Raw genomic sequence first — 18934 nt, forward strand, 5'->3', positions numbered from 1 at the left:
AAATTTTGGACTTAAAAAACTTTAAATGGCATTGGTGACATCTTGTGGCTAAATCTGATACTACAACCTGTTATTGTCTAAAATAGACCTGGCTTGAGGCCCAGATTAACCTTGGCAGATATCAGCTGTGAGAAGCTCAGCTGTGTTTTATACCTAGTGATAAAAATATTTTCATCCTGATTGTAAAGCTTTTAATTTAATACACCACTAAGAGAATATGGATGAAGATCAGGAACAGATTCTTTCTATATTGAAAGCAATTCATAAAACTATTCTTACAGCTTCTGATGAAATAAGACGCTATAGAAAAGAACAAGATGTCGGCCTAGATATTCAAATCCTAACTCTGACTACAATTAAAGAATCAACTACACAGAACACAATAGAAAAAGTGGAACAATCAAACACTATGATTGAAGATTTAATGGACAAACAAACAGTTAATGGAAAACCCACAAAAGGGACTGACAACACTGAAAATGGAAAAGATTTCCTATATAAACCAGAAGAAATCTGAGGAGCAAGAAGAACAGCAGATCGAAGGGAAGATAAACATTCCACGTCAACTATGGGGAGATGGAATAATAGAAAGACGATTTGTTAATCCTTCCAAAAGAATGGTGATTGGATGGTCTCTTATTTCAAATAATATATACAACAACAGAGGGAGATTTATTTGATGATTTAAAAGCACGGACATGGAAGGCGAGTTGGCAAAGAAAGAAAGCTAGAATAAGGCTGAAGAAAATTGGGGTTTTGATTTATTAGTGAGGATGTTATGTCATTAAAATAGAATATATTCAGAGAAGATGTGTACTTGGAATACTAGATTATGCTATGAACTGAGCTAAAGAAAACTGGTCATTTAAATATAAATATCAAAAGTTAAATCTGAATATTGATGGGAAATTAAAAATTGGGGAAAACAAATAGGATATTGATTGTCTATAAAGATTGAATGTAAAAGTAATTAAGATATATATATATATAAGCTAAAAAAATTTGATAAATGTAATAAACATGTCTTTACCTTGTTGATAAAATAAGAACTGTATTAGTTTAAATATGAGATAGTAGATATTAAGAGAAAAAGAGGAAGTATTGAAATAAGGGAAATTTTGGTCATTAAATTTAAGACATTTAGAAATTAGTAGAAAATAAGAATGTTATACTGTATTATCAACTAGATGATGTAAGATGGTAAGAAATAGAATATATTCAAATAGATGGGACATGCATGTATCTTGAACATTAGGTTTTGTGATGAATTGTGGTAAAGGAAACTTTGGTTACCTAAAACTTGGAAATTATAAATATTAAATGTTAAATTTAAATATTGATGGGAAACTAAAAATTGGGGAAAACTAATTACAGGATATTGATTGTTTATAAAGATTGAATGTTAAAGCAATTAGGACATGTATAAGCTAAAAACTATTGATAAATGTAACAATATTTTTACTTGATATAATAAGAATTGTATTAGTTTAAACATGAGATACTAAATACTAAGGGAAAAAGAGAGGAAATATTTAATGTGGTAGTTTGAGATTTGTACTAAAGACACTTGTATGTTATTGAATTATTGATTAACCCTGCCACCATGTTGCTTTTTAAATACTTAAATGTAAAATTAGAAAATCAATAAAACTTTTAAAAAGAAAAAAAATGAAAGTCTGCCAGCATAAATTCATATAAAATATGTAAAAGCAATTTTAAACAGACTGAAAATGAATGAAATGTGTTAATTATTCACCAGCACACCAACTTGCTTTTCTCCAACTCGTTGTTTGCCATTAGAAGCATTGCTTCAAGCCTTGGAACTTCTCTAAAAGAAATACAGTTGACAAAAATGGTCGGTTGCTTTCCAATATAATTTACCTCAGCATGCAATAAGGAAAAAAAATACTTCAATTAAGAGGAACTTTAAGGAAGTCCATCATTCTCAGATGTAATAGTCCTGATATTAAATTAATAACCATAAATTACAAACTACAAGGTAAATGCTATATTCAGATTATATAAAGAGGAAAGGGAGTCACATGATACAGAAAAACAGGTTATTTGTGTTAGCAGTACAGATCTTAGAAAACAGCTATTTTCTTTAGCTGTGAATAACCCTCTGACATATCATCCACTGGTGTATTTATGACATTAGCCGAAACATTGTCTTCTGGCTCAATACATGTGTTTCTTTCAGGAGATGAACAAAGAGTAACAGGTTCATCCATTTTGTCAAAAAGCAATTGTTGAAGTCTCTGAATGCCTATAAAAACCAAGAGAATAATTAACTTTAGAGAATGCATTTATATCAAGATTGTGTTTGTGCATTCAACAAAGAGCTTAGCAAATCTAAAATTAATTTATTGCAATGAGGGACGGGTATGCAGTATAAAATCCCAGGTTCATTAGATTAGAATGAGCAGGATTATTCCAATAGATAAAGCCTCTCATCGCAGAGAAGTGTTGGAAATGAAAATTCTAAATTATAACGCACAGCAATGTACACTGATCTGAAACTGATCATATAACTTCAATTATATCCCAGTATTAATTTTTTTAAAGCTATTCAGAAAACAATAATTAGCTTTTTTCAAATTCTTTTGACTTATTTTTAGTAAATACAAATTAAGGATTCAGAAAAACATACAATTAGTATAATCAAGTAATATGATCTTTATTTACAATTCTTACTTCATTTACAGCATTAATCAATTTTCTATCTGATTTTTTTCTCAAATGATCAAGAAGTATTAAATACATCAACAAAAATAGATACATTAAAATATTTTTCATTTTATGTTTATGCTCTTTTGAATGAGCAATATAATAAGATATTAAACTATATTCTCTGATTGAGTCTTGATCTGATTGATTATAGCTGAAATCAGGAATGAGGAATAGCATAAATGGAAAAAGAATCAGAACTCAAAACTTACACAAAATAATCTTATCTACAGAATCTGAGAAAACTATTCTAAACCATCCAGGTTCATAACAGCAGAAGGCCTTCCCAGGACTAATAAGAAGTTTTTCATCAAGAATCTTCCTCCATAAATCGATTTCAGCTTCAAATGTCTGTGTTTTTAAAAACTAAAACAACATGAAAGTGAATTGTGCTACATAAAATAATTACAATTAACATAAGCACATTACATGAAAAGAATAAAAAGATAAATATTTATTTTCCACCTTTATTATTATGAATAATTCAAGATGGCAGACATACTTAATACTTCTTCTATTGTCCCCACAACAATCCTAAGAGGTAGGTTTGGCTCAGAGAAAGTGACTGGCCCAAAGTCACCCACCTCACTTTCATGCCTAAGTCAGGACTAGAACTCACGGTTTCCTGATACCTTAATCACTAGACCAAACTGGTTTTGATCTGATCAAAGTTTTCAATTAATTTACCTATCAATGAATTCCCAGGTCTCCCACTTTTCCCCCAACTTAGTCCATTATATAAATTTACTATTAAAAGTATATGTCTTGATTCTGTATGCGAATTACTGTACATAAGGATAATACAATCGTAGGAGTTTAAACAATATTCAATAGTGTAGGATATGCAAAATGTTTTAAAATGTTACAAATGCAAATTTTCATTTAACACTCTGAATATGAACATAGAACAAGAACACTTTAATTATTTTGGTGGGTTTTCTTTCTGGAGATTGGAACATTTCCAAAATGTCCATAGTGAAAAACTTCATGATATTTCATGTTCAAAATGTTTTGAAACAAAGTATTTTATACACCACCATCTTAAAATATTTTGAATGATTGATACAGAAACATCAACTATCATTTTAAAACATCAAGAGTTTCATCCTTATTTTTCAAATGGTCAATAGAAGTTGTTTTTCTTCAATCGATATTTATTATTTTTTTACATACCTTCCTGAAATCAGCCCACACATATAAACCTCCTGAGCTTTTAAAAACAGGTATTCCAACATTTGCAAGACCATCTATGAGAATGTTTTGAGCTTCTTTTAACCTTTTTTTATGTATTGGGAAAAAGACATTATCCAGCCAGTCTGTCAAAACAATACAAATGATAATGCATTTTGATTTCCTTTTTTTTATACTTTTCAGACACAGCATTTTCTGAATAGTTAGCATAAATTCATAAATCTGTTATATATAACTTGACAATACTCTGTGAAAGGCATTGAGTACAGTATTCTCCCCTGCCTCACAAATTTAGCACATACAATTTAGGGAACCAGTTCCAATTTTTTTGTGAATTTCTGCATCGTTACTGAAAATTTTTGAACTGCCACATAAAATGTATTATTACCAGGATTAAATGTGTCTCTCTTCAGAAGAGAAATAAGCCTATAAATAATTTCCATGCTCCAAAAAAAGGAATGGAATTTATACATTGTCCTCTACCTTAGGTTTTAACACAAACTAAAGCAGGAAGAAGCAGAGAAAGCCTTGCACAGTATTCAGGTAGCAAACTTACATGTTTAAAATAAACATTCTAAATTTTTTTTCTAGTTTTTCAATCTAGTGCAGGCATGTCAAACTCGCGACATCACACAACATTGCACAACATATTGCGACTTGGGGGAGGACCGGTTTCAGCATGATGCATCCGGCCCATGGGCCGGCAGTTTGGCATTCCTGGTTTAGTGTCTTAAATTTTCAATCCCTGTATAATCTGGTCTTTCGGTAAGAATTTATGAGCAGGGATGTAGGAGAATTTTGATTAGCTCATGGTTTTAAATGTAATAGTTTAGCTTCAAAAACTCATGCTATTGAGGGTTAAGTAATGTGACATTTTAACATACTTGTTATTTTTCTAATTAAGATCACTAACGTGGATAATATCAACCAATTACAATGACATTAATGGTACTAGAAAAATACAGTTGAGTTTTAGCTGGATTCCAGTGTGAATTTTGGTTACATAACTTGCTACTGAATACAATAATGCTTGCCAAATCATAGTTTGGCCATAGTTAGGATGATAGATTATTAAATTTCTGGAATTCAACAGCTATTGTTCTAAAGATCAGAATTCATTTTTACTTTATTTATTTGGCCTTTGAGTCACTGTTGACTCCTGGCAGCTACATGGACAAGCCCCTACAATTTCCGTGCAGGATTCCAGAAATAGTTTGCCTTTACCTCTTTCCCAGGGCTGAGAGAGAGAGAAACCAGATCAAGGCCACTCTGGTGGCTTTCTGCCTAAGCAGAACTAGATTTCAGACTCCTGATTTCTAGCCTTTGATCATTATACCAAACTGGCTCTAGGTTCATTATTTAGACGCTGGGTGTGTGAATATGCAGTCACATTTTCAGGTTTGTCTCACCTCTGTCTTTAAGGATTTGTTGGAGAACATGCTGTACAGGACCAGAACACCCATGAAAAACCACAAGCTGATTAACTGCTTTCCTAATGTAATGATTTCTGGTGTATAATACTCCAACTCGAATACCACACATGCCAAAATCCTAGAAGGGATAGGTAAATAAAGAACAATGTAATTTAAAGTCTACTTAAAATGGCAGTGCCCCATGCATATTCATAAGTAAATCAATATTCAGAATTTCTAATTCTGATAAAATATGGAATTTCTCAAATTTCATTTATATAATCCAAAAGTTTGCATTTTAAAAAATAAATTGTTACCTTTTTATGCACAAATAATTCAAAGCAGATTTTATTAATAACTCGCCCTAAGTTGATCTCATTAAATTAATAGCACTAGAAATATTTTTGGCTGCGACCACCACAAAGATCTTTAGAAAAAGAGAAAAAAAACCCCACAGTTCCTGTCTGAGGGCAGCAGTCTTTCTAGACCACCTAACTTCAGACAAAGCAGCTTTGGGAGGGCAACACAGGAGAATTTAAAATATTTTCATGGTATCAGAGATTTATCAGCAAAGGTTATTATTAACAATGAATAACTATGAAGATGATGTAGAAACAACTGCTTTTGAAAGAACTATTATACCCAGAAATATATGCACAGCATTCTAGGGGTAGGCATAAGGAAACTTCAAATTCTAAAATGTGGAATCAGAATGCAAGAAAAGCTGCTTACATACTTGTACACACACTGGGATATAAGTGCACAAGAATGTGGTTTGTGTGTCACCTGTGGTTTGCTGCAGGTGCTGAATATTATGAAAAACTGAGGGAGGGGAGGTCTTCTTACCACTTTCTTTGAGGATGCTTTTGATTTTTTTTAAAAGACATTAAACTATGCTTTGGTTTTAATTAGATTGCCCAGGTCTGTCATACCACAGTAAGAGACAAAAGTCTGAACTCCAGATTCACCAATAGCAGTAACAATAATACTTTCTACAATGTAAACTGAATGATATGGGAGAGAAAAATTTGACACTTTAATTACTCAGGTACATATTGAATAGACATTGATATCAAGTATTTCTAACCTACCTTGCTAAATCCCCACATAAAATGAGTCCGGTCTGGATCTGGTAAACTAAAAAGAAATATTCACAAAAAATATACATTAAAAAAAACTTTAGTTATAAGGACAATAATACCGCAATAGAGAAAATCTGCTACATTTACAAGTGGCCTCATTACTCACAGGAATTAGAAAGGAGTGGTTTATAATTATAAACTGAAGATATGTAAAACCATGTAATGAAACTGCAAATAATGAGGGCCACTGAAACTGCACTTTGTGCAGAAATCAATACAAGTTTAATATATATAGGAATTATAGGTAGTCCTCATTTAACAACCACAATAATATAGCATTATAAAGTGAACTCTACTCTGTTTATGAGCTTTGTCTCTATAGGTGGTCCTTATTTAATAAACTACTCAGTCTTCAAACTTACCATGAGTTGTAGTGACAACTAGAATTTGTACTTAATGAGTGTTGCAGTGTCCCATGGATAGATGACCACAATTTGTGACTTTTGCTGATTTCCCAGAAGCAAAATCAATGAGGAAGCCAGCAGAAGTCACAATCATGTAATGTCCTTGCTTAAAAAATTGGCAGTTGGAACGGCTGTCACCAAGTGGGTGGTTTTTCGGCTTACAACTATGTTACTTTAAGGATGGAGCTTCCAAGCCCCAAACACTAGCTGAGTGAGAATTACCTGGATTTTGTATGAAAATGTGGAATGTTATAAATACACAGGAAAAATTATTTTCCTTCAAATAAATAAAAAAATATTCTGCATTTATATGTAGAGCTGGGTCCTCATGTTTTTCAGCTTTTTTGTACATCTTTTCTACTCTTATGGCTAACACTCTGTTGCTTCTCATCTTATTCTATCCATCTATAACATCTTCCAATTCCAGGAATGAATATGACAACATCAGAGCATCAGAGTCTGGATAGATCTTAAGGCTACCTTACTGTATATACTTACTTACATTTCAGTGATTCATGAGCCCTTTGCAGGATGAAAATTACACATATTCTACATAAGGAATGCAGCACACACTTGAGTATCCAAAAGTTGCAACCAATACAGAGTAGAGCAACTGGAATAAGAAGTTTTGCTAATTGCTTATTGATATTAGCATTACTCTTTAAACCCTTAAAATGTGTGGGTCTGACAGTAAAGAAACTGTCTTTTCAATATGAATGTCCCCTGTCGTGAAGATCAATGAGATAGGCGTGGCAAAACTTTGTAATAGATTTTTACCAGGATTAATTTTAATATTAAATAGTACATTTAGTAATATTATTATTAAAATTCAAATATCAATGTTCTTGGTTTTTACTTTACATTTTGTTACAATAGAAATAGAATGGGTAGAAAAGTCTACTAATTCTTGAATCATATATATGATATTACATCAAATACTATTCTGGAAAAGTATGCAGTGTTTCTCAACCTTGGCAAGTTTAAGAGGTGTGGATTTCCATTCCCAGAATTCCCCAGCCAGTCCACACCTCTTAACTTGACAAAATTGAGAAACAGAGATATCCGATGAGACGACCTTAGAGAAATTATCCAGAAGCTGTTATAATAAGTGCAGAATATTCCTGGATAACGCAGGAAAATATTAGAAAGAGACTGATCCCCGCCTGAATCTCTGGGATATAAGAAGGGAGAAAGGAAAATTTCATTGGAAGTCTTGCAAAATTTTGTTACTATAACCTGTCTCAATAAAGTATAGTCCTAGGATTCCTGTGGAATTTGTTTCCTGACATAATCTATCTTGTAGGCTTGACGCATTTGGAGACATAAAAACTATTTATGAATATGGAAACACATATATATACATATCTTAAATATTTAGAAAGGGTGTCCTTACCTCTTTAAGCTAAGGATGCTTGTGAATGTGGTATCACCATATACTGACAGCATGTAAATTTCATCCATTATTACATGTAACTCATACCTATATACAGAAAAATATGTAAGGACTCTTTAAAGTCTTCAAGTATTCATTTGATTCATGGATTCATTACTGTAGTAGTTCTTAACATATTATTTGTAAGTCTAGTATTAAAAACCTATTTAAAAACACTCAAGCACCCTAGGAAACTCTTACATTTTATGGTGAAAGCCACAACATACATAACAAACTGAATTCTTAATTCTAATATTCACAGAATTCATAAGTCTACTACTGATAGAAATATTCCTGAATTTCTGGAAATGTATCAACAGCTACTTAGTTTTTCTAAAAACTGTTTCTTGGAAACATTCTGTTAACTAAGAATTTTATTTCTAATGAATGTCAAATGTAGTCCCATATTTATAAAGACATATGGATGGAAAAACACTAATCTTGAGCCTTAAAAAGCTCTGAAACATTTTAAGCTATTCTAATCTAGCTGCTAAATTAAAAAAAAAAATCACTGAAAGATGGAAGGTAGCATTATACAGCACGTAGAACCATTATTCCATTAGATATTTCTGAAATAATTTAAAGCGATTCATTAGTTGCTTGATTTAGTCTGCAGCGCAATGCCTGGATATTTTTGATGGCTTTCAGATATTATCATTGTCTTTGTTATCTACTTTTTGTACTAGTGATTTTTCTGTTTGTTTCTTCTTTTTTTGGTCTCTCTGACTATAATCAACAAAGTTTAGTTGGAAGTAAGATTAAGAATTGTGGACATATTTAAAGGTATAGTGTATAAATTAAATGAACATTATAACAACGTATCCAAAGATAATTAACTATTTGAATATGCTGCAATAAAATGAGGCAACTGGAAACTTTTATTTTTGTTTTTATTTTAAACAAAACGCCCTTCTTTGGGAAAGATATATTTACTTATATACCATATAGCTTTCTATTTACTGGTTTTAAAATATTTTTAAATTTCTAATTTTAAAATTAGAAGCTTTTCTCAATCCCCAATTCATAAATTGCTATCAAAATACTTCTGAAATCTAGAGTTTAATATATTATACAATGGTATTACTATTGATTTTGGCAATGACCATTACTCAATTTCTGACATATGTAGACATGCATACATACATCAGGCATTTGAGTTTTAACCAGACTAACTTTGCCCTAGCAGTGCATACATTAATAATCACTGTTATGTTTTCATAAATTAGTTATTGAAGAATTCTTAATTTTTTTCACAAAACGTATATCTTAGAAGACAAATTCTTGCCTCAATATACTTCCTAAGTAGGCCAAATAACCTTATTTAACACTTGCCAAATGAAGGGAAATTGCCAAAATCATTTTCATAACTGAAATGCACTATGGAAAATTAAAGCCTAAATAAATAGCGCTAGGACGCAAACCTGTGCGCAAACTCTAGACATTCTTTCAGTAACTCTGCTGGGTAAATGTCCCCTAATGGATTGTGAGGGTTGATCAGGATTAATGCTCTGACTCGGACGCCCTGAAAAAAGAAAAACTGATAGTCGGAGACGCCAACATGATGCCAAGCGTACTCGCAGATGGAGTCTGCAACGCTGCCCTCCTTTATTAAAGAGTCACGTGTGGAAAACAATAGACTGTTTACATGCATATTTATTTCTGCAACAGCAGTCTCTGTAACTCAAGAAAATGATCTAAAATTGCAGCATTTTTCTCTTCTTAGCTTTTATCAGTGGCTAAAAACATAAATTTCAGAAAGTCCAAGGATGGATATTGCTTTCACCTAGTTACAGCCAACAAGAACATTTGGATTTTTATTTTTAATTGATTCTAGATTAAAAACAATGAATAAAATAACTGAAAATAAATAAAACCTGAAAACTTTCTGTATAAATAAATACATGGCATTTTTTCAAACAGTGAGAATAATTTTAATAATCAAAAGAAGGAAAATACATACTATTCCACAAAAATATACAGTGGGCTACTGAAATTTTAGTTATTTTATTGTTAGTAAAAATTCTACTGGTTTTAAAAAAATTGTGTGAAGTGTTCACACTTCACAATCCTGAAATTTGCAGTTCCAGACAATGACTCCTATTACCTAGGTGTGTTACAATCATTAAAAACCAATACAAATTAAAATAATAAATAACTTTAAATTATTTTAAAATTGAAAAGGATGGGGGAACAAGGGAGCAAGATGTCCATGGGGGGGAATCTTATCGAGTCCATTAATTATCTCCAGAATGACACACTACCTTTGGAGCCCCAAGTCAGTTCTTCACACCTTTTCAGAAGGCCAAAAGAATGGTTGCAAATTTCCTCAAGTAGCCTGGACCCATGCAAAGAAGGGCTTTAAAAGTGATAACCAGCACCTTGGACCTAAAAACAACCTGGCAACTATGGGTCATCCTAGGAACCTAAGAACTGTCATGCATCTGTATTCTGTACCAGCTGTAGCTTCCAAATAGTCTACAAGGATAGACCCCTCAACAGCATGTTGCAATACCCCAAGAATGAGATGATAGGCTGTAGGGAATCCCAATCCAGGAAGGGGCTAAACAAAGTTGTGCAGAGGCTTTCCAAGTCATGACTGCCACCTGCTCTTTGAGTCCAGGAGATCCCCAAGTTGTACACTGGGTCTGTCTGTGGCAATGCAACCCCATCCAGAGCTAAAAATGTTAAAGTTCCAGCACTCCAAGCTTCACCCAAAGCTGCAGAATCTTTCCAAGGTTCAGACGAAGCCGATGCCCCCATCCAGACCTCCATAGCCTTCAGGCACCATGAGAGGGCAATGCATTTGGGTCACTGGGGATGAAGATTTAAAGTTGAATATCACCAGCATACTCATTCCATGGTGGCAGATCATCTTACCCAGTGGATCTATATATATGTTAAAAAGGAGTGGACAGCAAACCATAAAGGAGCAGTTATAAAGTGGGTCTCTCACTCCCTATCAACACTGATTAGGACCTGTCTTGGAGAAAGGAGCCAAATTATCACAAAACTGCACTGCCCAATTCCAACCTCATAGCCTACCCAAAAGGATACCATGGTCAATGGTATTAAAGGCCACTGAGAGGGCAAGGATGGATGAACTGTTCTCATCCTGTTCATGCCAGAGTCCATCCACAAGTGTGACCAATGCTGTTTCTATCTCATAACGAGGCATGAATCTTGAATGGAAAGGATCAAGATAATCTGTTTCATCCAGGACCCTCTGAAGCTGCCAAGCCACCACACATTTTCTACTATCTTCTCTAGAAAGGGAAGATGGTAACTGGACAAAAATTGTTCAGAGAGATGAGATCAAGAGGTGGTTTTCTGAGGAGAGGGCAAAGCAGGGCTCTTCTTGAAAGGTCCTAGAAATGCCCACCTGGACAGTAAAGAATTTATCACTGCCTGAATCCACCTGAATCCACCTTTCACCAGCCAGAAGGGACAGGGTTCTAACTGAGAAGTCACTACCCTGACAGCATCAAGGGCCCTATTCACTTCCTCAAGTCCAACAGGATCAAACCATTCCCAAATAACAAGGTGAGACTTTTCCCCAGGCATTTCTAATAGAACAGGCATCACAGGTTGGTTCCAAGTAGGAATGAATCAGAGCAATTTTGTCCATCGGATCCATCCAAAAATTTCCCTGCATGGCCTGGAGATGATCATCTGAGCCCTCAGGTCTGAGGAGGGACCAGGTGATCTTGAACAGGGCTGCAAGGGGACATTGGACAATGGAGAAATAATGGTATTTCACTGCTCTTTCTGCAAGGTAGGCCTTAATAGCAGCTCTGTCTGTTCGGATTTATCCCTCGTTTTCCTCCAGCGGTGCTCTAGTCTTCTTTTAGCTCTTTTCAGAAGCCCAGAGGTCCTCCGTGAACTATGGGAAGTATTGGGAATGATGAGTCAAGACACCTGCACACGATTCTTCCTGTTAATACTTTATATTTTAGGATATTTGGGATATTTTTAAAATTTAAAAATAACTGAAAGGCTGCTTAATGAAAAGCATCCACCAGCCACTATTGTATTATTATTTTTGAAAATAAAAGTGGTGTGCTGAAGCTGCATAGCAGTTTGTCTGGAAATACCTCTTCCACTTTGAAAAAAAAAAAAGATAAAGGATCATCCTAAAGATAGAAGGTATGGTTGTGTTAGTGGCCTATTTTGTGGCTGGCCATATTCAGCTATTATTCAGCCATTTGGGGAAAGCACTCATGACATATTCTAGAAATTCCAAATGTGCCTACTGGGCTAACAGGCTGGGCAGAACAGGGGCAATACAGGAAGGGTAAAAATAAAAATAAAAAAAGATTTCTCAATCAATTCCCCACTTTTCCACACATTTGCCTCTCTTGTATTTTAGCAGGATGCATTTTACCAGAAAGGTTAAAATCCATTAGAAATAGTATTCATCTAAAATTAGAATATGAATTTCAAACAAAAATATTTCTACCTTTCCCCTGGCTCCCTGGTACGCAGCTTCTAATTTGTCAACTGTTAGTTGAAAAGGTTGGCTTCCTTCGTCAGCTACCTAAAATCCAAAACTCTAAATGTTAGTAATTCAATAAGATATTGCAATTATTACTAAAAAAAAATAAAAATAAACCTGAACAAACATGAGGAAATATCAATGTAGTCAATGATTTAGGCATATAGAAGCATGCTGATAGAACTTTCCTCTATTGAAAGGGATAAATACAATGAAACACTTCCTTATTTATATTTAATAAAAGAATACCTCACTGAATAATGGTACATGAACAGGTTGCATCCCACCATATAGCCAAGTTTTGGAATTTATGCCACCATAATATGGAGTTGGAATTAGATATCCATCTATAAAAAAAACACAAAGAAAACACAAATATTTTTCAGTACACTTTTAATAGCTGTTATAAGCACTATATTATTTTGCTTCATTTTAATTATAGTGTCCCATAAGTCCTAATGGTTCTTAAATAAACATTATTTATTAATATGCTATTTTTAGCTTACTAAACATTTTAGCAGTATTTTATTCTTTTTCATTTTTTTTTGAAAAGCCATTAACTAAGGAGACTATTAGAATTACATTCAGGTATTTAAGAGTGCACACCAACAATTTAATTTTAGCAGTATTTTTAAAAAAGCACAGAAGTGGTGTTAACTGTGAATATTACCTGACAGAAAAAGTTATCTCTTGATATCAGCCAATGGAAAAGATATGTTTTTTTTTAAAAAAAAAACCACTCTGGAACTTATTATGGTACAAATAAGTTGTACAAAACCACATACAAACATATACATACATATGCAAACTAAAGTTGTCTTACCTCCAGGATCACACAACACAGTTGAAAGAGTTGCAAAGACAGCGCAACAGCCATTCATCACAATAATCTAGACAAATGACAAGATAAAATTAACAACGTTGCTAATCATTTGAAATAGTAAGGGACCAGTCTAAAAACAACAATAAATGCCTGGTAGATTATAATGTTATTTGAAATTATTAAATTTGGTATTATAGTTAGTCCTTGCTTACTGACCACAGTTGGGACTGGCAACTCCATTGCTAAGTATTTGTTTGCCAAGTGAAAATTCATGAGACATGCCTATTTTATGATGTCACTTCCACTTCATTATTAATCAAATCACTGCAGTAATTAAGCAAAACATCACATGATTACAACTCACAATTTCATTGCTGTATTCTCTGTACATTTTGCTTGTTTGTTAAGCTTGCAAATGGTGGTCGTGGGATGTATGACAGCTATAAATGTTGGTTGTGAAACACCCAAATGTTGATCATGAGACCAAAAGTTGCTCTGACAGACATTAATGTAAGGATTGCAAAGCTGTTTTTTTACCAACCAATGTAACTTTGAACAGTCCAGGCAGTCAGTAAGTAAGTACTACCTCTAATATTTTCATGTTACAATGGATAGGCAACCATAGAGAACGCCATGCTAATTTGATAGGAAAGTATGCTAAATATGAAAGGTGATGGTACCAGAGCTATGAATGAAAATAATTCGAACAGAAATAGAACATTTTCAGAAATGTTAAGAAACCTGAATATTATTTCCAAATTATTATTATAAATATATCTATGCTGGGACTGATTACTTGAAGAAGTTAAGAATCTAAAAATTATCTAAATAGTTTGACATTGGTTTGAGCATAAAAATACTGTGACATATCCCAGCATATTTTCCAAACCAATTTAAAAGTAATAAATTTAATCAACTTTGTTAAAAAAGACATTTTAGATAAGATTCATCAAATGTTACCAATAAGAAAGAAAGAAAAGAATATCCCTGCATCTTACATGTTCTGGATCTAGTGGTACTGAAGCATTTGCATATTCAGTAAGAAATTTGGCAATTTCTTCTCGGAAGCTAAAATTTAAAATTAATATATTTCCATAATTAATACATTAATCAAATAATTTGCCATAACATTTCATCTATTGTTATATGGAAAATTATACAGCTAGCATTCAAACATTATATGGCAGATTTTGTCTCGAGCATAAATTTGAAATTTTTCTAAGACCTTGGCAGCTCACATCGGCAAGAACAGAAAAACTTAAATTTTGGTTCATTTTCCCTCTTTGAACCATTAAAAGCAAAAATATCTGTAACAGCATGAAGCAGAATTAAAAACAAAGAAGAGCAAAAGATTAATACTCTTAGACTTTTCAAAAGCTTACTGAGGATGTATCACCACAACTGCAGTTCTGAAAAAGCTCTTACAACAGGAGGCCAAATCCAGTACAATAGCTATCAAATTTAAAATTAAATTTTTGGAACATACAAGAAATATATTTTCAGAAAAAAACATTGAATATATGTAATTATTAATTTAAAAATATTATAGTTTTTAATCATTTTTACTGAATAGCCATTATTGTTCATTAATAGTTATCAAATGATCATAGTAATTATAAGTGCATAATGTAGAATAGGGTTGAAAAGCTGCTTAAGCTTCAACCTAGATGATGATAAATTAGAATATGAACCTAAATCTTCGTATTTTTATCCAGTCTTTTGTTTCAATATATCCACAGAAAGAAAACCCAACTTTATTACAAAACCATTACTATTAGGAAGCAATGGAATATCAGTGGAATCCCACCTCCCTGCCTTTTACTGTGCATCCCACACATTGTGAAGATAGAAATAGCAACCGTACACACAGTATATCCTAATTCCAGGTGGAATTAGAAATATAGATAATTTAATTTGATTGAAAACATGTTTTATTAGTTGGGAAATGATTCTTCATACTGTACCTTTTAATGCCTTGGGTATCCGAGTACTGGAGTAAATGAGGCTCCAAATAATTCATGTCAGGTTTCGAAAGCTATCCATTGTTTTAAAGAAAGAGAGACAATACTTATGTCACTTGATTCTATTGATTTACATGTTTTTAATATGTAAATGAGCTCATTTACACGAACTCAATTCATTTTACTTTTTTAATAACTATATAGAGCTGTACCCAACAGACTAATCTGATGGCAATTCTGTCTTACCTAAATTATCAGTAGGAAGAAATTACAATACAACAATGTGTGTCAATAATTATCTTTTTCCACCTGATTATTTACTAGTTATTTCCAATCTAGTAATCATATTATTGTGCATCATATAGTCAATATTATATTATTTAAACATAGTAAATCATAGCCACCAATCTGTCAAATATTTCTAAAATTTAGAAACCTACACATTTCATAAGAATCCAAACTTACCCTTTCCTGTAGTAAATCAAAACAAAGCTTGTTCTCACTTGTTCCAAAATTCAAAATGCCCTGAGAATAAAAATAACAAATTCAGCAAGTCACCAGTATCATCTTCCATTTCCATATGGCAAAGTTTTAAAGTAATACATTTTCCCATCAGAGATGTTAGTCTACTAAACCAAAGAGCAATATGAAAATGATTTGCAAATATTACATGTTACTTGCCATAGGTGACAAGAAGCAACTAGTTATCTGATTCTCAAAGATAGAATTATTTACTTTGTGTATTTTAAAATCAACTTATCTAATTTTTCTTTCCTCTTCTCTATAAACTTTTGCACAGACAGTACTGTCTTATATATAGATCCAGTAAGAATGTTCCAGCCCTAAACAATTGCTCTGTTGATTAAGAACATATTTCTAATGGATATCAGACACAGGGTTAATTTGAGATACTGGAACTAACCAGATTGAACCAGACTTGCATCTTACTTAATAAAGCTCAGCTGAAACAAACTGCAGCTGCTACCAATTCTCTCCTCTTGAATATCTTGGTTTGTTATAGCAGCTTTCCTTAGCCTGGTCCTTTGAGATAATTCTACCCAGGGCTTCCCCCCCCCCCCATAGAATGCCCAGAACCGAGTTCCAGCACCTTTTTTTGGATGGAACCTTAGTTCTGGCACCTTTTTTTTTTTTTTTTTTAGAAAAAAAGCACTGATTCTACTATAAGCACACTAGCTGCAAAGGTTGAGAATAGAAATCCCACAAGTTTAGGAGGCATTAATTTGGGAAAAGCTTCATGGGTTTTATAAATTTGCAAGTCATCTTCTGATAACTTGGAAGTAAAATAACTGCCTTATTTCTCCACCTCTAGGAGAAAAATCGCACATCACACATTTCCAGGCCTTCCTTCTGTCTTTATTCACATCATCTTGCATATGTGAAATATCATTTCATTGCCTCTCCGTTTTCCATTATTTATTTCTTATATCTTTGCTCCCCAAATAGTTCAAAGCCTACATCATTAGGTTCACCTAATTTACCTAATAGTCTTACCTGAATATGCATCGTTCATTCTAGTTTTTCCACTACCTGCACACAAGGCCCCCCTTCCACACATTCTTCCATCCCACCTTAAACTTCCAATAAACCACAGTCAACTTATACAACCTGTTGCGTACTCTTTTGTTTTTCCATCACATTACAAAAACATTAAAACTGGATCACAGAGCTCTGTTAAGTCCTGGCTTCCCTTGTTTCCTTGAAAACGTAATACCTACCCGGCAGAGGCCCTTCCAACATGCCAGAAAACCTCTGAAACCCACCATTTTATTCCCGCAGACATTTTACTCAGAGAGGAAGGATATCCATTTAAAGATCATCCATCCGTCCCCAAAGACGACTTATATTCCCCCTCCTCCAGCCCAAGATGCCAGGATGCGACGCAAATATCCCAGAAAATGCTGCAAACCACCGAGAGCGGGTTTAAATGTCGCGGTCACCTGAGGGTTTTGGTCCGCGTCAAAAGGGTCGTCGAGATACCTATCGAAGCCTCTGTCCAGGAGCCCCACGCAGCCTTCAGCGATGCGGACCCCGCGAGCAGATAGTTCTCCCTGATGGGGTGCTTCGCCGCCGCCGAAGTCGGTCATCATGCAGTGGGAAAGGCGACTTCCCCGGCCGGCTTGAGGCTCACAGGCAAAAGAAAGAAGGCAGCGCCAGCAATGCCGGGTAAAAGAAAGGAACAAATCCGCCTCAGAAGGCAGCTGCGGCGGTGACGCCGTTTTGAATGGCCGAGCCGGTTTCTTCCGGTTTAGAGGGCGTGGCCGAAGCCTCCGGTTAGCCCGCCCCTCGCCTCCCGGCTTTGCTTGGCGGGGATTGGAGGGGAGATGTTGTCACTCTGGTCCGTCCTGTGGAGGCGCAAAAGAGATGCTGAGCGGCGGGACGGATTCTTCTGCGGCTTGTCTCTTCTGTTGCAGGGGAACAGAATGGAAAAAAGTCTTACCCACCCAGATTAGCTCCTTCCTAATCAAAAAAATACTACCTTCCAGCAACCATCACCGCCAACAAAATAACTTCGCGGAAACCAGGCGCTTTTGAAATGCGTCGGTCGGTCCACTTTGAAAAGCTTGAGTGACATTTCGAGCAACTGACCGCTGAATTATGGCTATATTTGGTTGCATTTATTGCCAGAGACACAGGGCTTTTTTTTTCTTATAGAAGGCCTAGAACGGAGTTCCGGTACCTTTTTTGGATGGAACCTTGTAGAGTAGGCAAGACGGGTGGTATGACGTGTATGAGTTCCGGCACTTTTTTTTTTTTTTTTTTTTTTTTTTATAAAAAAAGCACTGCAGATACCACATCTCGAGCTGGCAGGAAAGGATAAATGCACATCATAAATGCATTTAAGATTAGGGGATTAGGTATATTTTGAGCCGTTTCTAAATTCTTCGTTTATTATTTAAGAATTGTTAGTGGTATAAGAATGTCTAGAAGATAAGGAAAAGATAAACAAGCAGCAAAATACTCAGAATCCTAATCTTCACTTGTAAATTTGAGAAGAAAGTAGTTTAATCAAGAAAAAATATTGACTGAAACATAATTAATCGGTTAAGTAGAGGATTGCATTCTTGCTTAATAAAACATATGTTTGTATTTTAAATATTTATTTTATATTTTCCAGAAAAACATATCGACGCTTTTGCACTATATAGTGACTTATTCCCTCAAGCAATGTTCAATGACTGTATTTTTAGCAAGTTGGAATGAGCATGGAAACCTAGATAGAAATAATACTAACTTCATCAATGCTGTCTGTTTTGTTTTTCATACTACTTTATAACTTATCAAAGTTAATTCATGGAAACATGTACATGCACACCCATCACATATATTGT

At 34.1% G+C, this 18934-nt stretch overlaps 1 protein-coding gene across 1 annotated transcript; it reads right to left on the reverse strand.

Annotated features, from left to right (window-relative positions):
* Positions 1–1856: 1856 nt before the first annotated feature.
* Positions 1857–18333, reverse strand: LOC120314510 (1-aminocyclopropane-1-carboxylate synthase-like protein 1). Its single transcript, XM_039357691.1, has 14 exons — positions 17543–18333; positions 16050–16109; positions 15588–15658; positions 14622–14691; positions 13624–13690; positions 13050–13147; positions 12765–12842; positions 9730–9830; positions 8270–8356; positions 6422–6467; positions 5328–5469; positions 3901–4043; positions 2940–3093; positions 1857–2266 (listed from the first exon to the last, which is right to left on the reverse strand). The coding sequence occupies exons 1-14, from the start codon at positions 17690–17692 to the stop codon at positions 2085–2087; spliced, it is 1449 nt and encodes a 482-aa protein (XP_039213625.1). The 5' UTR covers positions 17693–18333; the 3' UTR covers positions 1857–2084.
* Positions 18334–18934: the final 601 nt, after the last annotated feature.

This window comes from Crotalus tigris, unplaced genomic scaffold (genome assembly GCF_016545835.1).
Source record: "Crotalus tigris isolate CLP2741 ecotype Arizona unplaced genomic scaffold, ASM1654583v1 scf7180000018940.2059657, whole genome shotgun sequence".
Taxonomy (NCBI): Eukaryota; Metazoa; Chordata; class Lepidosauria; order Squamata; family Viperidae; genus Crotalus; species Crotalus tigris.